The following is a 23,315-nucleotide window of genomic DNA, read 5'->3' as shown; positions in this document are numbered from 1 at the left end:
GTGCATTTGATTTGTACAGTTTTGTGATTTTGTTTGTTAAAACACTGAGCCTCACTGGTTTACTTGGCAATTTCAGTGTGGTGATTGCTCTGTCTCTGCCTGTGTGCACTTCCAATTAGATCTGCACACTTCTAGAGACAATTTATATACTCAAAGTCAAAATGTGAAACAGCATTTAAATGAAATGGTATTCATGTCCTGTGCAAAGAAAAAATTAATCAGAGACCAAGTGATTTATGATACCACAGATACATTTTTGTTAATTGCACCATGCAGACTACATGTGGTGCTTCCTGTCTTCTCTCCTAAATACTCCTGATACTGTTAATACCTCTGGGTTTACCTTGTGATTTCTCTGAACTCCAGTTTGTAAATCCCCTGCAAGCATTATCACATTTAGCTCTGGTGGTATTTTACTATCATGGCATGGAAAGTTTATTAACCCTGTAGGTCTCTGGGGCTATATCTTTGTTTCTTCATCTCTGTTGCATTTGAAGAATGAAGCAAAATGTTTCTGGTTTTAATGATAGCTTCTGTAATAATTCTTTGTATTTCCAAATTTGGAATTTAGAAAAACTTATATTAGCTTTGCCTCTGTTGTATGGTGGGGAGGTATTTAAGGCCATACAGCTGCTGAGACAATGAGATTTGCCAGGGTTTTATGCTATAGAAAATATCCAGTATGCTAATGAAGTTAAGAGGAAAACTTGAGACAAATGAAATGCTGACAGACTGAAAAGTAAGAGGTTTGAGCAGCAAGTGCCCAGATATTCTACAGCCCTTTTGGGAAACCCATCCATTCTTCCCTATCATTCCACAAGTTCCATCCAATTTAGGGACCCAGGAAGCTGATTTGCTTTTTTTTTTTTGTTTGGTTTGTTGGTTTTTTTCAGTAGGAATCAATAAAAACTTATCACTAGATCTGAGGTTAAGGAGTTTGGATCTGGGGAGAAGGTCATCTCTCAGAAAACCAGCTGACAGCAATTTGACCTTTTTTTATAGTTTAGCTATGGAACCTCTGTATATAAATTTCCAAGTACATCAACTGTAAATTTACTTTGGTTTAGAAAGTATAAAATGTCAAGATTGCTTTTTATCAAACACAGCAACACAGAAAACAGACTTGTTTGAGCACTCCCAAGTATAAATATAATAAAACATAAATATTGAAATACATAAAAGCAGATACAGAAGCTGTATATCAGTGACAAATAGCTAATAGATTTGAAGTACAGGGATGGATTTAACATCGTCATATACATCTGTCTTAGAGATAAGATTTGGCTATTCTTAAGGTAGTCTTTAAATGCATTTTCTTTGTATTGTTTATGAATCATGTCTTCATGCTTTCTTGTCTGTTTTTGTTGTTGTTTTTCCCTTGCTTGTTTTCAGTCTTACCCTATGGTACTTCAGTATCGACCTAGAATTGACTTCGGTTAGACCAAAGGGCCAGATCCCACTGAGATGAATCCTGCACTATTTGTTTACCCATCGACAGATTGCACAATGAATGGATGTGCCTGGATTGGGGGCTCACAGCCAGAATTTCAGCATGCAAATAAGGACATTGTCTTTCTTAAAATTGTCAATTGCATCTCTGTTGTTTCTATTAGAGCAAGCCAAGTGCCATTCTGCTACTGAAATGTGCATAAGATATTTGTGTATCTTAAGAGTGTGCTGCAAATCATAGCCAAAATCATGAAGTGTACAGTCAAGACTCAAAACCTATGGAATATTTTTGCTTGCGTGTTAGAAAATTTTTCTGGTCCTACTATTGATTACACTAGCAAAATGGCAGAGTGCTCATTCATGTGGTGTTGCAGTTTCACACACTTACTACTTTACTGAATATTGTTGTTTAAATCATAGAGTACTGTAAAAATAACTAAGGATTATACCTTGACAATATTTTGTATAGAAAATATATTTAGAAAAGTGGTGATTAGGCCACTACCTTTTCCTTGATAAGGTTCTCATGGGTCCAGGTATAGCTCACTCATGAGTGTGCAACAGTCCTTTTGCAGTGAATGAATATTAATTACACTGAACAAGAGATGTAGAACATGGTAATTCAAAATAGTGATTTTAAATCTTAAAATTGCTAATATTGCTTGAAAGCATTGTAGCCTTTGTGATTGCACTTTCCATGGTTTCCCTGAAGTTTGGAATTTGGGATACTAGCTATTTTTGGAAAAAATGGCTTCTGGTCAGATTACATTTCTTCTAATAAAGCCTCCATAAAATGAAGGTAAAATAATACAAATGTCTGTGGAACAACTAAGTTCCTCTACAAAATTATGACCAAGGCAAAATTTTTCATAATTATTACTTTTCATACTAAATATTTCCTTTTAAGAATGAATAGAGGTCTATAATATACTAAGATTAAAAAAATATAGCTTTAATTACATACTGTATCTCTTGTGACTATCTGGAGTTTAGAATTCATTACAGAAATTTTCATTAGTTAAAGTCACATCATAAAACTATTTCCATAAAATTAGAGGTAATGCAATACTGAAGATTAGCAGTCTGACCAAAATAATTCTTCAGGTCATCTTTTTTTCCTAAGACCTGGTTGTGCTGGATAAAAAGTGATTGTTGCCTTAGGTATTACAAGCATATTGGTTCTAGTATGGGATGTTCCTTGGGGTTTTTGGTAATGTTGCAGGGAGCATAGCAATGTGTATGTTTTCTGTCTTCTGTTGTCTTTGCTTAAAAGTCAGTTGAGTTTTTCTGATCAGATTCTCTGGAGATAACTTATAGTTCAGTCATGTTATGTAATTTCTACTTAGTACATGCCTGCTAGTGTTGTAGATAGCTATTTACTTTCTTTATGCCTTTTGCATACAGCAAAAAGGAACCAAATCAATTTTTCACAAGCTACTGTAGAGTGAACTGATCATTCTTAGATAGACAAAGTGAAAAATCTTTCTTGGGATCAAATACAAAAGATAGATGTAAGGCTGTAATTCCTTTGTAAGTTTATGTTCATGTACAGTAGTATGTTCTGTAGGAGAAATAAGCAGGTTGTGGATGAGGTCTGGCCCCTTTAATGTTGTTAAGCATTTTAACATTGGTGACTCGAGGAATCCCATGAAGTTGGGTTGAATCCTACCACTGCACTCCAAAGCCCATGTGACATGCAGAAATCAAGATGCTGTCAATAGCAGTCTGTTAAGGAACCCTGCCATTACAGGTCAAGGTTGCACATATTGTGGAATGCCAGTGGAACTGGGGAGGGAAAATGTCTAGGAAGAAGCTGCTGCCCTTTCTGCAGTGTGCTGGCCAGCACAGGCACTGCTTTGCTGCCCCTTTCTGCAGTGTGCTGGCCAGCACAGGCACTGCTTTGCTGCCCCTTTCTGCAGTGTGCTGGCCAGCACAGGCACTGCTTTGCCCAGAAACAGTGCTGGCTGCAGGGAGCAGACATCCTACTGCCCACCCAGCCTGTGATGCACTACTTGACAGAAAGAAGATGCTCCTTGTAGGGAGGGCCCTTCTCTGCAGAGTCTCTAAGGAAAAATAGATTCTTCTTGTATATAGAAGTCCACCTCATGGAGCAGCTTGGAAGAGCAGAGCATGCTTTCTAGTTGAAAATTATTCTTCTCTTTAGTATATACAGTTGTTTTGTACAGTAGAAATAGGATCTTATTTGTAAATATTTACATGCACATACCAATTACACCTTACAATTTTTATATATTTCATGTGTTTTTATACCAGAATTTTCACTGTAAATTTGCTTGACATAAAACACCTGTTTCAGTTTATCCCAAAACTAATGCTAGGATGCTTAAGCATAATTTCTGCTTGGTTCACAGCACAATTTTTTTCTCAACAATTACGTTTGCTGTTTTGAAAAAATTTGAACAGACTTGTTTTAAAAAGACAGGAACATACAAGTTTTAATCCATCCACCTAACAGGACCCTTGGAATAGCACTATTTTGCCTTGGCGGTGGAATGGCAACTAATAGAAGCTTTTTTGACTGTTTGATAGCTTCCTGTATTCATAATTCAGAGAATCATGAATTTTCTCAATCAGAGATGGACATTGGTTTTGATTCCTGGTATTTTCTTGATGCAAGTTAAAGCTAGATTACAGAAGGCAAATCTTCATTTTGAGCATGGAAGATACTGACAGATCTGAACCGACGTTCCCAGCTGCGAATGGTGGCATTAAATGCATGAACTAACCACCTACACTTTCTGCATTTCTGGTTTGATGGCATGGTGCCTGAGTGCTGCTATAGTTTAATCATTTCTGTAAAAGTAAAGTGCCAGTGAAATACATATCTTAACTGGGCAGCTTGTGCAACACAGGCACTGCCTTCTTTACAGGAAATTTTCACTCATATAGTACATATGTGCCATGTCTCTACAGATACACAGATTTAATTCATTTGTGCCAATTAAGAGTATCTGAGCACCATAGGAATATGAGAATGCAGGTGCAGATTCCTGTGTGCCAAAGATGGGGTAAAGTGAAATGAGTACCTAGGCTTTCCCTTCAGACTGCACCATATGCCATGCTAGAACTGATGCCTGAATTAAGTCACACTTCCTGAGCATTTCCATGACAAGGTGTCACCACTGCATCCTTGTAAAACATAGGAATATAAAATAAGTGTTGCTGCCACTGTGTGTCTATGACTTTTCCATATTAGCAGTATCTAACTGCAGAGGGACCTAAAAAATTCCACACTACTACCTAACCTTGCTGTCCCTTATTTAGCACATTTGGTGCTGCTTGGATTTTTTTTCCATAGAAGTGAAAAGCTCATTAATGAAAATCATAAACAACTTTTTTTTGAGCATAGCCGGTTGCTGCATTTATCAAGTAACAAGCCATCAGCTAGAATTTAGAAACAAGATCCTGTAATATCTCAAACAATATGGAATTAGATGATTAATCAAGAAATGTATCTTCCATGATGCATTGCTACACTCCTGGTAGCTAAGGGCCTAGTCCTGGGAAGGAATTTTTTCATTAAATACCAAATAAGATTGCTACAATAACTGAAGTGACTCATCACTGTAGTGGGTATTGTTCACGTGAAAGCTTTGGGGATTTGGGTCCTGGGAGTCTGCACTGCAAGAAGTACATTGTGCATACTCAGCTAGCTTGCAGTTATGCAAAAAAAAGTTACACAAGTATTATCTTGACTTTATTGAAAATGTTCACAAAGTGAAGTGCCTGATTACTAATACAGAATACCTTTTAAGCCCATTATTTTCATTTGACAGGGTAGTATTTGCTTCTGAATTTTATCTATGGTCTTAATATTTTCAGCAAGAGTATATCATAAGCATACTGTATTGAGAAGCTTTCATGGGAAAAAAGGATAAAAAGAAATGTGTTCTTTTAGATAGTTTAATTTAAAACCAGCCTATCTCAGTAGAAATTATATTAAAATAAGTACTTTTATGTTGAAAATATTCCATTTTCTGCATGAGGAACCCTTTAATTCTGGATCTTGGTCTTTTTTTTTCTCCATAGGTTTCAGCAGCTTGACTTGACTTTTCTGCTCTTATCACAAACAGTTCTAGTGTATCTGCAGGAGAGAAGAGACTGATCCCATCCCATTCCATTTAGATATAAGCTAGGCTCTTCCTGCAGACAAAATAATGGTCCAGAGTTCCATCTCATCTCTCCCATGAATAACTGGTGTACATGACTTAGTGAGAGTAGTAAACAATTTTTTCTTCTCTGCTGTTAAAAGAAAAATAGGCCATGGCTTAGTCCTTTAATTGAACCAATCACTGAGTTGCATTGTTTGTTGGTTTTTTACTTTTTCATATAACTGCACACAAGAGGTATTTATTCACTCCCCAGAAAAAAATGATTCTTGATTCACTGATCAAACTCATTTTTGTTCTGGGAAAGTGCAAAGGCAATGAAGACTTACATCCTTATCTAAGAGTTTGGTCCAGTTACTTTGCTTAGTCTGGCAGATTGAAAGCATCTCTTAGCTTCCTACAAAAATGCATATGTCATGCTGCATATTCCCTTCTCATTTTACTTCAGGCTCTGTTGACTTACTATTTTTCTTGGTTAAAATGTCTAAACAGGCACCCTCTCTCCAGTAATTAATTCTAGGTTCTTAGACATCTTTTGGCCATTCCCATACTGCATCTCATTTCCTATCCAAAAGTCAAAACATTAAGGATTATAAAGGTGAAATTGCACATGAGGTGTCAGCTCACAGGTTTCATTTATCAGGCAGCTCTCATGGATTTCAGCAAAGTTTTCACAGCTCTGCATTTTCAATCCTTCACAGTCAATTTGAGCAAGGTCATGCTTCTATACAGGTTTCAGCTAAAAACACTTCTTTGAGGAGGGATTGTAGCCTACTGGAGTGTGTTCCAGGATGAGTTCCAAAACATGAGGGGATTGATTCACCTGAAGGAAATGTGAAAACTTCCAACTGCACATTTACCTCTAATTTTGTCACATAGGGGTTGTCTGACCTTCAGACCTCAGCTGAAACATCCCCTGCAGGAATGTCCTTCAAAAGATGATCTTGCAATATTTAATTTAATTTTTTTTTTCATAAGGAGATGTACCTGTTGATCTTTTCTACCTTCTGTCTGCGCTGTCTGTAGGTCAGATTAAAACCGTAGGTTCCAGAATAGGAAATGATTTAATTAATGAATTTCTAACAGATCCTTCCATCCAAGGTATGTGCCATAAATCTTTTGCATTTGGGTAGCTTTTTTAACTTAGGTCTCTGTGGTTCTGGAGTGGGGCAGTGAAGCAGAGGAGCTCTGTACATGGGTAGAAGTGTCCAGGCTATCTTTTGTATTTGCAGAAGGAGACAAAGTTTGGTAAGCTCAGGATGGGGGAGAAATTCTGGAATGAGAGATGTCTGTAGAGCAGTAGATTTTGCTATTACATTAATTTTAACCAAAGATAGGCATTGGTTTGACTTTGCTTGCTTTTCTGAACCATTAGGTCCTCTTCTTTGAAGTAACTTCTATATGTATTTTTAGGACATGCTTCTAACATGGCTGACAGTTGACAGGATGAGGTGAACAGAAGTAGCTACTGTGCATTTTCCTTTTTCCTTATGACAGTCAGTGTAAAGCAAAGAGTTGAGAGAAGGTTACTCTACAATATACAAAATAGCTGCACAGTAAAACTGTTTTGCTGCTAGTTAACATACTGAGGGTTTTCTTACAAATGAAGTTGCGATGAAGATGGTTATTGTCAAAGTGCAAGGCACATATTTTATAATGGTATTCTACTCTTAAAATTCAGTTTTGTATTATATTGAGTATGGTAGATATTGTTCCTGTTGTCTCCTGAATTTTGTTGTGATAAAATGAAACATGCTCCATTTTTACTGAAAAAATATCACATAGTTATTGATTTAAAATTAGTCTTTGTTGTCAGATACTTCATTTGTTCTTAAAAGCTAGGGTTTTTTAAAAATAAACTATTTTTATGGATAATCTGATTGCCTGATAGTTTTAAGGGACCTATTTAATACCAAAGGTAATGCCACCCAGAAATGAACTTGGAATATGACATTGACACTTTCCTGGAGTGCCTAAATGGTCAAGAGGTTCCTGGAGTTAATCAAGCAGAACTGAACCAGTGGTAGTTGTCTGTGTCACCAAGCTGAAGGGTTAGGCACTCCTAGCAGTTTCCAAAACAAATTAGAAATGAAAGAAACAACAGGAATAGCATTGAGGTTTAGTCAACAGACATAGAGTAGCTCCGAGTCCCAGCTCATGTTCCTGAGGAAAAGCACAAAGGCTTGCATTTACTGATGTGTCTGCTATACCTGGCCTGTGAACTAACAAAAAACTCAGTGTGCTGTCAATCCTGTAAACCTTCCAAAGCACAAAATAGTCACCAAGCTACTTTTGGGGTTTCTAGTTGTAGTTCAGTGATATTTTGGAGGGTGGAAAGGACAGATTTGGAGGATAATGAGAAGATATTAGGTATGTTTTACAGATTTTTATAGCTATTTTTTTAGCAAATGGCATTGCTGTCCTTGATGTGAGACCATTGATTAGTAAGAAGTGATTATTTTACTTGTGAAGTATAAAACAGAGAGAATAAAAAAATCCAAATTATCTTGATTTCCCTTTCCAGGATAGTGGCTAACTAAACTGGAAAGTAATAGGTCAATATAATTATTTAGCTGGCTGAAAGATTTCATTCTAATACTTACTGATCATATTTTTTTCTCAAATAGAAGCTTCTTAGCACAAACATGAAGCAATGCATCATTTTTTTCCCTTATTGCAGACTTAACTATTGAAAGGAAAGTATTTTGCATTTTTTCTAAATTAATGCAAAGCCTGAATTGTTGGATGTTCCAGGCTACTGAATAGATGATATAGAGTTACTCTCAATGGATTTTTTGGGGGTGGGGGCCTAAGTGTCCTTATATAAGCTGTGATCCAAGTTAAAAGAAAGGAGCCTAGGGTGAGCAGTAATAATGTTCTAATGCTTCCTTGCATTTGATCAGTAGTTACCAGTTTGTAATAAAGCAGCCCTCACAGTACTTAGGAGCTCATAGAACATATTGTGATCTTACGTTGCTAATTTGTTTTAAAATATGAAATGTTTTAAGCTTTTTGTCAAAAGTGATAACATCCTATTACAAATAAACCTTTTTGTGGTTGTAAAATTTAGCTTATAAATCATTCAAATTGAAGTGAAAAAAAACACAGGTCATTGTTAATGACAGTCTATCCTACTCTTATGAATATATGTATTTTTGTAAAGGAAAAGCACTTGTAGATATTTAATCAGTCCAATATCTATCTATGTTAATGTTTTGGAAAAAAAGAAGAAAACAAAATGCTGCTTAGAGAATCACTTACATATTTTTTATTTTTTGTGCTCAAATGCAATTTCTGTTGATTTATGGAATGTTTATTCTGTGTGAAGCTGTGTAGTTAGTACAGCTGGGCTAAATGCATTTCTCACCTTAATCAGTTGTATCTGACTATGATAATACATTGTGTCCAATCAGAAAGCAATTGCAAAACACAGGCTTGTGGTGCTGTTTTTCATCTTTGATATTAGCTTCATCCTGCCTTATAACTTTTCTACTTCATAATAAGTATAAAAAATGCTAATCATTTTTTGTGCTGCATGTGTTTCAATGGACATTTCAGGGTATATCTGGTTGTTTAGTTGAATCTTACTATGTTACTAACATTTTTTATAAGATGACAGAATTTTACATACAGTATTTAATAAAGAGTCCCCTGGATGAAAAAGTGTGCAAGATTAGTCAAGTTTAATACTTACCTTCCTTCCAAGGAAACTGCTGCTGGGTACATGCATGGAATGTGAGGGCATCACTAAAGATTCTGAGAATTTGGGCTAATACTATTTTTTTAAATTCAGAATAATTCACTTCTGGTAATATTTTGCAGCTATTTGAAACCTCACTTTCAACTGTGTTTTGATTCATCATAATGCATTAACACAGTTTCAGGGAAGAAAAAATACAGTAAAGAATTCTATTAAAGTATAGTAAAGAGTGGCAACCGCATTTGTTTGTGTACCTATTAGTGTACAATCCAAAGTCTCTTTACTTATTTCAGTGGGATTCTACAGGGATCTACTTCATGGGTCCGATGCTCAGTTAAGTTCTCCAGCTTAACCTCAGTGGAGTGACTTTCTATACTTATCCTTGTAGCTGAGACTTGAAATGAGCCAGGCTTCCCACTTCCTCACTTAATTTCCTTTCATGGGTGACTAATATTGCTTAAATTTACTCTTATTATATTAACCTTCTCATGAGTAAGTTTTGCAATAATGAGTGTGTACACTAGCAGTAGAATTCATTGGTAGGAACTCAACTGAGTAAATACTTGTGTCCTTGACAAACTGGGGGGGAATTTGACTCAGATTATAAACATTTGAAATGGCATTCTCTCATTTATGTTCATGCTTTGCAAAGATCTGCAGTTGGTCAGGATTTGATATGTTTTATTACATGAACATTGCCCATTTTTATAATTTTTGTTAAGATCTAATTTCTGTAGTAATTCATTAGGGTTAACATCTCAGGGTCCACAGAGTAGCAGTTTAAAATCCATTTGATCTGAGTGCAATACCAGTACTGCCAGCTTGTATCTTTTGAAGAACCAAATATATTGTGTTTTGAAGTACTTTCAAAAAGCACTGTAAATTTCACCCAGTTCTACCAAAGCAATGTGAGGAGTTTTTTAATCTGGAATCTGAGTGTGGCCCTAGAAAAAGTGAGACACTTATAACTGAGTCAGCACTAGTGACCAGTTTTCCATTTAGGGACAGGGAGTGCTGGTACTTGGGGTTTTTTGGCAAAACCTCGTGGTCGTGCCTCTTGATGTAGAGTGAAGCCTGTTCAAATCTGCATCAACATTTGTAAGCAAGGTTTATTTTGAAACAACAGCTCATGCAAAGCCTGTGAGTGGGCCTCTAGAACTTGTGTATAAATGTTTCAGATATGTAATGATATTTCTAACAGTGAACTACCTGTATGGCTCAGTACTGGTGATGTTAAATTGCGTGTTCCATGCTAATGTCAAGAGGGTTTACAGCACCTTTATAATGGTTGATAACAAATGACAATTTGGCCTGACCTGTATGCTGCAAGATGCCTCTAGCCCAGTTGGATTAATTTTATGAAAAATCTAGATGAGCAAGAAGTATAACTAATCTGCTTACTAGCACTGAATTGCTCCTTTCTCAAAGCAATAAATATATTCATGTTGTAACATCTGTTGTGCAGCCTACAATACGAGTTGTTTTGTTGCATTGTTTCTATATAATTTATTTTGTGCAATAAAAAAATCTCTGGTTTTATCTGACTTCTTTCTCATTTGTAATAATATTTGAATTAAAACATTTGCTAGCTTTATCTCTTAATCATGCAAGCATACTGTCAACTCACAGAAGTGTGAGTAGAAAACAGAATGCACTGATATTATTCATTATAGAAAAAACAGAAGGTTTTTTCATGGCCTGATTTTACTCTAGTTAATGTCATAGAGTGCTGCCATTCATTTTCACAGGTGTGGAGTTCTGCCTAACATTAAAGTTGTCTGGAATTGGGACCCAATTGTAAAATATAACCAGGTGGGTTACAGTGTAACTGTGTGTTTGAGGCTTTTTTTATAAAAGGAAAAAAAATGCCATCCATAGAGATTCTGCAACTTTTTTTAACCTAATTTCACTGCTTTTTATTCTCTCCCTTTTTGATGTTTTTCTGAGTTAATATGGTTTCAGTAGTATTTATTATTCTGTGCACTTAGCTTTATTATGTCGTTGAATTGTTTTAACTCTAAGGTAGTGTAAAATAAACGTGCATGCAAATTGGAAGATAGAGGATATCCTTACAGGTGAGCCCTTGGTGTGAAGTAGCTTTTTTTTTTTTTTTTTTATTCACACTATATACAGAATTACTGCAAAGAAAAACAATGGAGGGAACCCTGTTATTCAAAAGAACTTGTACCTTTTGTCTGCAATACCACCTCTCAGTTGGGAGATGTGGCTCAGATTTGGAAAAAATAGAAAGGATTGCTGATTGAAGTAATGTGATCTGAGACAAAGTACATTCTGTATCTTCTTGTAAAATTCTTCTACTTGTTAGCAAGAAAAAAACAATTGCTTGTGAGCACAAAATGTGAAATGCAGCACATTGCAATACATGCATATGATTGAATAGGATTTGTTAATTGCAATTGGCTGTTAACAGGCTGAGAGCAGCTGTGGTACCACTGGCTGCTCTGTGCCCTGTGCAGATGAAGCAGTGCAGCCTCAGGGACTTTCTTTGGACCTTTCTCACATGGGACCTCACATTTGACCTCCAGATTTGTCAAAGGTCATAAATTAATACTTTCCCTTCTTCTAAAAATGTTCCTGAGATTTAAGGTCACTCAGTGAAAAAAAAACCCCAAACTTTACATAATGCTTCTATAAAATGTCATTACATTATTTATAAAAGAGAAATTGAATTGTATATAAGTGCAAAATTCTGCTCCTAAATAGGGAACTTTTCCTCACGCAAGATTTCCATTTAAAATACAGTGATTAAATTATTCTAAATAATTGCTTTGTTTCACGTAGCTAAAAAGAGAATCATTGTGGGAAAAAAAACCCCATGCATAAGAATAGTAACAAATGCCTGATAAGTCATAAGGCTGTATTATGTTTTATAGAGGGAGGAAGTTAGGTGGTATACAAACAGCTGTTTACAGCAAGGGTGTAGCACATGAATTTCCCTGTTGGAACTGTGATTCACATTGCTTTCTACCTTAATTATTTTTCCCTCTTTTATTCTAGAGGAGAATATGCAATGCAATGTCATTATAGGCAAGAGTAATGTGTTTCAGAAGAAAAGTGCTTTCGTAATTTAGGTTTCATTAAAGCAACAGAAATTTGCTGGCAGTATGTAATATGAGCACCTTGTTCCAGTGGCACACTTCCAACATCTTCATTTGGAAAGAAGACTGCTGCATTCACAATTCATAAAAGCATTGGCGTCTATCCCATTAAACTCACACAGGAAAATAAAACATTCTTATATACAAAAACACCCTATCTTTTCTAAACTATTTATAGGTAATGTTCTGTCCTTTCCTGTAGTACACAAATAATGACAGTAAGTGCACTTTTAGATATGGGAAATAATTACAAAAAGGAACTTAAGAAAAGCTGTACTTAAAACCAGTTTTGGAGACATTTTAAATGCCTTGGATTTAATGTCATCCTTTTGCACATGTATGTGTCCCATGCCCCAAAGACTTCCAGTCCTGCTGCCTACAGACTCCCTCTACAGATTTGAGTCCTAGTGCATCTCCAGAGCCAGCAGAACTTGTTACTAGCCAGTATTCCTCTTTAATTTCTCTGTCCATGTCCTTCTCAAAGTAGTGTGATTTTTGTCTTGACTAGTTTCTAAAATGTATTTTATTCCTATGTTCCTCCCTAAAACCTGCTGGAAGTGATGCAGATGTGGAGAGAGTGCTCTGTGTGCTCTTCGTGTCCTTATGCTACACCCAGCCTCAGGGGTTCTAAACATCCTAAATAGTGAGCTCAGGAAAGTTCACTGCTGCTCCTGTGCTTTGCTAGTTTATGATGCTGGATTTGTTAAGCACCTTAGTACTCACAAAGAACTCATAGAATATTTGATACTATTAGCAGAGAAAGAGAAATAGGCAGGGCTACCAATGCTGTTTGCCCTTGGAAGCAAACAGCATCCAGAATAGAAACTGTACTTCCCTGAGTACTGCCCTCATCTCCAGTGTGGAGTATCCAGTGTGGATTGCTTTACAATGCTACACAGCAATTGCACCAACTGCCTCCAGAGCCTTTCTCTTTCTCCAGGAGTTCAGCTCACATTGTCACTGTGGGCACACAGTGTCACAGCTGTGAGCAGCAGGTGAGCAGCACTGACAGCAATGGGCCATGGAGTGCCCAGGGGCACTGACCAACCACCAAAGGGAGCAGAGGGCACACAGGTGCAGTGCATGAACATGAGGGGATAAAAGGTTGGGCTAAAGAACAAGGGCAGATGCTTGCAGCCTTCTGAAGTGGTGTGGTGTTACTCTGTATGGGATGAAGCCTTCTGAACTTGCATGATGCTACTCTGTGCATCGTGGCTGTCTCAGCTGTGACATGTGCTGTGACAGTTCTTCTCTGGTAATCAAAATCCCTGGAACAAGAGAAGGAAATGGCATGGGTCTGTACTGCTGAATAGTTCTGTAACTTGCAGCAGTCAGCCTACCCCTGTTTCTGTGTTCTGCTGATTGCCAGAATCTTTCTTTTTAGACTCAAAAGGTTCTTCCAGAGTACCTTATAAATAAGCAAGAAAAAATTACTACAGCATTTGAGGTAAGCAATATGCAACTTGGTTTTAATCACTATTTGGAAAAATTACTATATAAGAGCTCTCTGGATAATACTTTGAGTGGATGAATGCATGTTCAAAGCATAGCCCATATAATTTAACTTTTTTTTAAATTTATTCAGAGACATAAAAAAATAGAAATGCTTGCTAATCAAAATTTTTGTTCATATAAAAATAAATAGATATTTTATGCTAGTATAGCTTATTTAAAGAAGTGATACTATGAAGGAAAAAATCTGCACTGTTGCTTATGACCTAGGGCTGCTATAGTTTAATTTTCTGTACTTGCTATAAGAACAAGGTGTTTTGTCACATCATAAGGACAGCATGAAACCAAACATGTGTTGTGTAGTGCCTGATCCTATAAAGGCTTGTGCTGAAAGAATACTCAGATGTGTAACATGCAAGACATGTACATAGGTTTGTGTTGTTGTAGAAATACAATCTGGCCTGCTGGTAGCATGCTCTCCATTTGTTTTACAGGTTGTATTTAAATCAAGAAAATCACTTGGAAAATAGATGCCTAGCCTTTCAAAGGAACCCAAAGTGCTTTGTAGGCTATGTATTTAAAACATACACATGAGGAGTGACTTTGCCATGGCAACGTGGCCATTGGTAAAAGTAGAATAGAGGAACTCATCTCAATAAAGTAATTTAAGTGCAAGAGAAGTGTTCAAGGTAACAGCAATGTGAAATCAGAATTCACACCTAAATCTATTCAGGTCTGTTCCCTGACTTTGGAGAAAAGAGCCAGTAAACCTTTTCAGTGACTGCACAGTGAGCTGCCCACCGTCTGCATTCAGCCTCAAAACACTGATTTCTGCCTGCAGCTCCTGCTCTATGGCAAGACTATTCTGTGGCAAACAAATTCTCAGGTAAAAAAATCAGAGTAAAATGCTTTATCTCTATGAGCCTCAATATAGACTCAATTCCTATCATGGGGAAACTACAATATTCACTGTTTAAAGAAGCTGACAAGAAGCTAAGTTCCTTGTAGTATCTTCTAGATTTTGAGAAGGAGGTGGATGTGATAGGAGAACCTACTTGTCTTCCTAAGGGAGAGGGCTGTACACTCATTTTTATCCTGATGTCATCAACTGCTAATCATGAGAGGAGACTGGCTAAAACCAGATTTGAATAGCCCTAAGAAATTCAGTCTTCAGCTCTGGTAGTTCTTCTCAGTCTCAATTGCACAGCAGTAGGTGAGGACAAGAATTGCCAGAGATGTACCATCACAGAGAGCACCACGTGGAGGAAATGGCTCAGCACACCAACACAAGGGTGTGCCAGGCACCCGGGCACAAGCTCCACAGCTGCAGTGGTGCAGGACTGTTTGAGCCATTTGCAGCTCTGTGCAAGGAAACTGGCAGCACAGAGGCAGTGGCTGTGGGCTTTGAATCCTTGTGCAGCTCAGGTCACTGCCAGCAGACTGCCTGTAGCCCACACTGTGCTGGTGACAAGGTGTCTGTCCATGGGTTATACAGAATATACTGTAGGGGACCTTTCACCAATAAACATTTGTAATACCACCCAGATTCTTAACTGCTGCCAGGTTCAAGTACATAGCCAGCAGATAAACTGTTCTCTAAATGTCCTCATATTTTGCTGCTAGTAAGTGTAGACTTAGTTTCAGCTGCTGTTTGCAGCCTGACGTTAAGAGTTGGAAATCAGTAGGAGAGCATCCCTGAGCCTTCCTAGGACTGCAGGCAGAAGTTCTGACAGAAAACAGGAGACTTGGTCTGGCCATCAGCTTGAGACTGAGGCTGTGGAGTCACAGATTTCTTGCTGCTAAACTCTTTGGGAGCATGGGTCATGGGGAAGGAAAACCACCTGTGGTGCAGCAGCTGTATCATCCACTCTGCTTTTATTTGCCCACAAGAAACCACTGGAATAAGAATAGTGGTAAGGAGTGCACATTTGTGAATATAAATCAAAGGTTTCTGCAGGAAAGTAAGCACTAGACAGTGCTTCATACTATTAATAACTTCTAAGAAAAGATGGAATGTCCCAAAAGCAAAAGCATTATGGGTTGTCACCTGCTTCTCAGAGAACTCATCCAAATGTGGTCCTCAGAGATGATTATTTCCATTGACTCTGTAAGTCAAATGTGTTTTCTTCCATTTCAGCAGAGGATCAATTATAACCATCTCTAAAAGCCTACAGGTACAAGCACCTCTAGTGCAGCAGACCACAAGGCACATATACATTTTTAATTTGATGACCCAAAGCTGAACTGAATCCCTCTCTCTTCATGCATCAGTAAAATTTAGAATGATGATCAATGAATGCTGCATTAAGAATGCTTAAAATGTCACTGATGCCTTCCAAGCAACACTTTAGGAGACTCCACTTGTGTCTCTACAAAACTCACAAAGGGAGGTGGTTAGATTTTTCTGACTTCCATAAATACCTGAGCAAGACAGGAACACCCAGGTGCTGAAGCAATTCTGAGTAAGAATGGGGAGCAGCAGCCCAGCACGTGGCTGATTGCCTTCAGCAAAGCCCTGTGGATATCTGCAAGGTTTCAGGGTGGGACACAAAGCCCTGACAGGTGTCCTTCCCAAGGAATGGGAGGAAAAGTTCCTCAGGTGCTCTTCAGAATCAGATGGATCAAGGCTTGTTTAGCTTTCACCCACACCCTGATCTCTCATCAAGGGTGGAATGCATGTAGAGTTTGTGCTTTGCATTCAAAGTAAAAGTACCTTTTTGACAATTTTCCAAAAGCCCCATTAGGCATTTGATTTTTCTAAATTTAATGATTAAAGCCTAGTACTAGAAGTACTAGAACTTTGCCAAAAGGCAAAGCTCCCCTCTTACACTGGGAGAACTTCAGTGGCGTGGAGAGACTACAAATATGACAAATACAACTACAGCAAATGAAAGAGGGTTCTGTGAATGGAAAATGTCCTGTTAAATAGAAAAAAAAGACTTTTTTTTAATAGCTGAAGTATATAAAAGTAAAAGCCAAGGAAATAAGGGAAAAAGGGAAAAAACCAAAATTTTGTTAATGTTTTTATAGATATTCTCCATGTTCATTAGTATTTAGCATTTTTCCTGTTGAGCCCTAAGCAGTTGGCATCTAATATACTGCTGTTAATTATCAGTGCAGAGCATCCTTTCCCTGGGCTCAGATATGTCCAAGTCAAGATTTTGAATTGAAAAGGTAACCACCTTTACATGGTTGGGTGAAAACTGAGCTTAAATGCATGAGACAGCTGCTGCAGATCAGATGTGATTGCTGGGGAGGAGGTGTAGAGAGTTATCTGAAGGTCTGGAAACTCCATCTGTGTGCAGTCTGTCATCAGCCCTGATCTTTAGGAGCTTGGTGTTAGTAAAACAGAGAGTCCATGCCCAGGCAGGATGACACACCAAACACTGCTCTGCAGCTGTAGTCTCTTATGTGCTAAACATTTCTAGCAATATCCTTAATCTTTGTTCCTTTCAATATGTGCCACAGTTGGAGCTGGACTCTTCTGATTTTTATATATATAAATTATCTAGTATTTATATATATATATATATTATTATATAGCATTTATAATATGTGCTAATATTATGGCCTTTCTAGCAGGTAGTTATGTAGGAAAACAAAGGTAAATTGACCTGGTGCTTTGCTGCCCAGCAATAAGCAGAAGAGTTACTCATATTCTGGAGCTGTAGGTATGAATGTGCTGGACCTCCACATTTTAAGTTCATTATATATGATACATGTCACAGATGTCTGTTTAAATTACAGAAGGATTTTGCCCTCCATCTTTTAGTATCAATTCAGTTGAAGCAGCCCATGGGCTGCTGGAGGCAGAAGCTTTTGCCATTGATTTCCCAGCAGCAGTGAGGGCTGTGCTGTGCTGGCTCTCCACCCCAGCAGTCCCATGTAAGAGGCTGCACTGTGTGAAACTGCTTCCATCCTTTCAGCTTGCATCTCCCATCAAATCAGGTACTGACCTATCAGATTTCTTAGAGAAGATTTCCCTCTGTTTGTCATTAACCTGCCTTTGTCCTTTTAACAGCAACAGTTCTGCTTGAAATTACAGTGGTTCATTTCTTTGCAAGCAGCTCTCCCGGTGCCTGTTGTGCCAGCAGGATGGAAATTGCTGCTAAACCAGCAGCCACAGGTATGTGCAGTTGCTAAGGTGTGAATGCAAAGTTCTCCTAGTACTCAACCCCTTCCTTATTAACACAACATCAAAGCATGGGACATCCTGCCCCAGTAGCCCATACTCTGGAAAATCCCCATCCCATCTGCACAATCTCACAGCAAAGTTCCTGGGACATCTGCAGCATCCCCACCCAGCCCTACACTGGATCATGGGGCAAGTTGATTTGCCTCCCTCCCTTCCTGGGAGATAAACTCTGGCTGATGGGCTCATTTTGTCTCTTAGCTGGTGCCACCTGTAACATAAACAGTGCCATGCTGGGCCCATGGTAGTGGACCCCTGATGCTGCAGAGACAGGAGGATTGTTCTGGGTATGTGAGCAGACCTGTTCTGTAAGTGCCCTGAGGGGCAGTACTCAGTTAAGAATGCATTATACTAATCTAAAATCCTGCTAAACAGTAGGTAGTTAAATCAGTTTCTCCTTTTATTCTCTCTCCAAAAATTATTCACAGTGTTTCTTTCTTGGTCTTAGTTCACATCATAGACTTAGACTTGATGGTCCCAGCTCCTTCCCACCTTTCATCCATTACGATTTGCATACTGCAAGGAGAAATGCTCCATACTGATATTGCATTTCTGACCAATTCCTGATGCATGTTTCTCCATGAAATCCTCTTCTTAACTGGGTGTTCTGTTTTTTACCTCCCTGAGCCTTCTGCCTCTGTGGAGACTGCTTCAGCTGTTAATAAATTGGTTTGATGTTATTCCTGAGAACACCTGTATTTTTTTTTGTTTTTTTCTTAAACATTAAATTGAAGCCCTAATCTTTCTATTTTCTTCCAAACTTTATGTAAGACCAGCTAATGCACTCACTAAATCTGTGCCCCTTCTACCCAAGTGTGATTCACACAGAAATTTAAACTGGGGCCAACTTCTGCACTGCCTTTGCCAACATGTTCAAATCAGGCAGATTGCACATCCTGGTGTACAAGAACCTAATTCTGAACTTTCTCAGTTGAAGTCTGGACTTTCTGTGAACATCAAGTTCATGTAAAGCAGAGGAGATTCGATCCCAAGGTCCCCTTTTTAGTATGTACAATGCTGAATTTAATTTTTCTTATTCAAAACAGAAGAGAAGCAGAGCAGGTGTTTTGTGTGTTTCATTCCTGTGATCAGTGCTATTATTACTTCCCACAGGCTTGCAAAAACAGACCCTACTCAAGTGGCTTTGAGGGTGTCCCCAGGAGTATCCGCATGCTCAGGGTCTCCTCAGGCTCTCCAGGTGAGTCTGTTTCCAGTGCAGAATTCCTCCTGGCATGAAAGCAGGCATGGGACTGGTTCCTTCTGTCCCACTGGGGCAGTTTTAGAATGGTGGTGATCTGTGCTGTGCCTCATTGGCCTTTATCATTAATTGAACTTCATGTCAACTTTGCATTTGTTTCATCATGAAAACAGTATTTATTATGGAAATGGGTTGAGTCTAAACATAGTGAGAATGGACCAGAGCTCATCACTGCTCTTTATTAATCTTTCAGCCAGCTAATTAAAGAAGCAGAACACGTTCTTGCTCTTTGCAGTTCTTCCTAGTATAGACAAAGTATTAATTTCAACCTTAGCTGCAGGAGGATATTGGCAAGAGATGTTTGGATCTGAGTAGGTTTCCAGTTTTGTTTTAGTCTGTTTCTTAACATCTGCTGAGGTGGGTGGCTGCTTCAGGGGGGAGGGAAAATTAAGTTTATTGATTGAGTAATTTCCTTTATGAAGGCTCTGAAGGGGATGGCTGCCTGTAGAAATAATATTTGTTAAATGGCCGTATTTGGAAAATGAGTCAGTGAGAAAATAGCATGCAAATCCACCAGCTTATCTCCAGCAGGGAAAGAACAGAAATGTGCTAAGAAAGGAAGATAGATGCTGACTTGGAGATGACAAGATAAAATGACCTTAATAGGAATTTTTTTGTCGTTGTTAACTAAAAAAATACATTAAGAAAGAGTTGGAACTGGCCATTCCAAATGCTAAAACTTTTTAAATGAGAAAATTTGCGCAGAAATAATTTCCCACCTGCAAAATATGTTAAGTTCACATTAATGCTGCATGTGCAGGGTTTTGCTGCTCTATCTTTTACCTATCTTCACCTGCTTTTCCTAAAAAAAAAAAAAATCTGAAAGAGGACACAATGATGTATTCAAGACATTAACAATAAAAGAAAGGGAAACATCTTTTTGTTGTATGAACTCCTTCAGCTTACTAAGGAAGGATGGCAAGACCCTGAAAAGTTAAAACACCTCCCAGACAAATCCTTAGGTTTCAGAGACCCAGGCAGCAGCCCATCTAACTAGCTACAATTACTGTCTCTTTAGCAGCTTTGTCACTGCTGACCTCTCTCATTTACTGGGAGTCTTTATGAGAGAACATTTCCCACAGTCTTTTGTCCTGGCAGCTGACTCTTTAAACCCAGGAGCAGGCTGAAATAGTTTCTACTTTCTGCCAGTCCGTGGGTGTCTTGGGTCTCACTTCCTCTTGAGTTACCGAAGAGATGCCGTGGCCTCACTTGGATTTTAGGATGCTGTGGGCTTGGAGTGCCTGCTAGGGAAATGGTAATGCTTGTTATTTGGAAATCTTGGGGAAGGGGAAAGGGGACCAGCAGCAAATTGATGTAAAGTGAAATTATTGCTTTTGTCTTTAGCCTTGAGACTGGGGTGGGAAGCGGTAGATGAAACAACATGAAATCTAATACTTACTAAATAAGCTTTTCAAACTCACACATCAGCCTGGGAGGCTGCCTGTGGAACAGAATAACTCTGCACTGATGCAACTGCAATGCTCCCTGCCAGAGCTGAGCCCAAAGCAGCTCAGCCCCAGAGGTGTGTGCAGGCAAACGCTGGGGCTGAGCAGCCCTGGGGGAGCCCCTGGGCTCAGGCTGACACATCCCTGCAGCCACCAAGGGCACCCAGCAGCTTTGAGGACATGCTCTGAGGGCCTTTTGGAAGGTATAAAAGGTTTACAGCAGTGGGACTTGTTCTCACTGCAAATCCCTCCCCAGCACTTTTGTAACACGGGTAATGAGGCATGCAGCAAGGAAAGCCAGCACTGTGAGTGTCTGGGGCTTTGCAAAGCAGATCCACAGCACCAGCAGGGACTGACTGCAGGGTTTGGCAGTGCCTGATGGCAGCACCTGCCCTGCCCTTCCCTCGTGCCTGTGCTCCTTTCCATGAAATTCCCAAGTCTCATCAGTGACAATGAGTGTTTCCTAGCTCACCTGAAAATTCTTCTCTCTGGAGTAGTTTTGCTGTATGATTTTTCAGAGACATAGGTTCCTGTACTCAGCACTGGTGAGTCTGCACCTCGAATCCTGCATTCAGTTTTGGGTCCCTCACTGTAAGAAAGGCTTTGAGGTGCTGGAACCTGTCCAAAGAAGTGCAAGAAGGCTGGTGAAGGGTCTGGAGCAGCTGAGAGAGCTGGGTGTGTTTAGCCTGGAGAAAAGAAGGCTCAGGGGAAACCTTACTGCTGTCTACAGCTGCTTGAAAGGAGATTATGGCAAGGTATATAGATCAGCCTCTTCTCCCAGGCAGCTAGTGATAGGATTCAAGTTACACAGGGGATGTTTAGATTGGATAGAAGGAAACTTTTCTCCATGGAAAGTGTTGGCAAGCATTGGAACAGACTGACCAGGGAAGCATTTGAGTCACTATCCCTGGAGGTATTTGAGAAGTGTAGATGTGGCACCTGGGGACATAGTTTAGTGGTAGACTTGGCAGTGTTAGGGTAACTCTGGATTTGATGATCTTAAAGGTCTTTTCCAACCAAAACAATTCCATGATTCTGATTCCAAATGTTCTTATAGGGAATTAGTTGATCAGAGCAGTACTGAAATACAGTGCTGTAAATACAACCAGCAAAGGGAAGAGTACTAGGTGTGAAACAAGCACAGAATGAGGTGTGATGGCCCTTCCTAAGGTTATCACAAAAACAAAACATTCTAAAAAAATACAATTTCCCACAAGTCAGAAGGCACCAGCTCTGGCCAATGAACATTTCAGCAATTCTTTAAAAGATAATCCTTCTAAGAATAATAATTAAACCCTCTGTTTACAGTGAGGGTTGTTTTCCTGCCCTGGATTGCGGAGTGGTTTTATCCTTACTCTTTTTGCTTTAATAAAATGGATGCATCATTCTCATGTCCCAGAGAAATATGAATTAGGTTATTTGCCTCTAACTGAAGTGTCCTCTATATCTTAATTGGATGTACTCTAATTTGCCCTGTGAGGCTGGGGAAGTGGAACATTCTATGCAGAAAGTCCTGCCCAGCCCAGGTGATACAGGAGGTCTAATGAATGGGCTGCTGAGGTTGTTCCATCAGCTCCCCTGACCTGCCCCAGAGCCTCCATCAGCTTGCAGAAGAGAAAATAATTAAGCATTGCAATAAAAGTTTTCATAGTATTTCCAGGCAGATGAAGATCTGCTCTACTGAATGTAGTGTAACTCAATTGTTTAAATGGGGCAACAGCTCCTAGGCTTGCACTTTTCCCAGAGGCAGTGCATTCAGAATGGAAAGAAGTGCTGCTAGTGCCCCTTTTGATGCCAGCCACGTTGCCTTGAGCTGCACCCTTTCCATAGACTCCAGTTACATGTCAGGAGACTCTGCCACTGGGAGTGCCTCAGGGAAGCCCAACAAGGGTCAGTTCTGATCTCCATACCAAAATGGCAAACACTGATCTGCTTCATGTTGGATTTGGTGTAAAGGATGGGGTCAGTTATACCTGTTTGGGGTACAACATAAACAGTGCTGGAATGGCTGCATTTTCTGAAGGATTTACTCAGCTCTGTCTGGTCTTCAAAAGGAGCACAAATGACCCTTGTAGAGTGGACCACAACTGATTCCATGGGAAAGAAGCAAAATCCCATCTTTTTTGAAAAAAACACAAGGTTTAATGTCTTTCATCTGCATTCTGGTGTATTTGGGCTTACTCCCAGTAGGAAGACTATTAATATATATTTCTACTTAATCAAGTGCTGTTATTGAAAACGATATTAATTCAATGGCAATCCATTAAAATGGGGGTCTGAGAAGGAGGGTGAGCATATGACAGAGGAGAAGAGAGGCAAAGGAGGGGTGGGTTTGTTTGTCCTGAGACAGAAGGGATTGGGAGGATCCAGCTGCATTCTCCTGCTATCAAAAGGGATGTTAGAGAATTAAAAGGTAATTTCAGTAAACAGAAACTTTGTTAAATAGTAAAATGCTTTGTAGGTAGAAGAACAGGGACTGCCCCTGAGGTTACACAGTATTGAGAATTAGGATATAGCTCTGTACTGGAAATACCTGTTCACTGCTAGAAGCAAGCCAGATTAAGCAATGT

The 23,315-nt window shown here is 39.0% G+C and overlaps 1 protein-coding gene across 6 annotated transcripts in view; it reads left to right on the top strand.

The window, feature by feature from the left end:
- Positions 1-10,823, top strand: part of PCGF5 (polycomb group ring finger 5) — a 65,258-nt gene extending 54,435 nt beyond the window's left edge. For all 6 annotated transcript variants that reach the window (XM_077183072.1, XM_077183070.1, XM_077183069.1 and 3 more), the window contains one exon: positions 1,393-10,823. In XM_077183072.1, the coding sequence (XP_077039187.1) occupies positions 1,393-1,440 (48 nt within the window). In that variant the 3' untranslated portion in view covers positions 1,441-10,823. The remainder of the gene's footprint in view (positions 1-1,392) is intronic.
- The last annotated feature ends 12,492 nt before the right edge of the window (positions 10,824-23,315 follow it).

Source organism: Agelaius phoeniceus, chromosome 9, assembly GCF_051311805.1.
Source record: "Agelaius phoeniceus isolate bAgePho1 chromosome 9, bAgePho1.hap1, whole genome shotgun sequence".
NCBI lineage: Eukaryota > Metazoa > Chordata > Aves > Passeriformes > Icteridae > Agelaius > Agelaius phoeniceus.
The sequence above is the reverse complement of the archived record's forward strand: the minus strand, read 5'-3'. Positions and strand labels throughout refer to the sequence as shown.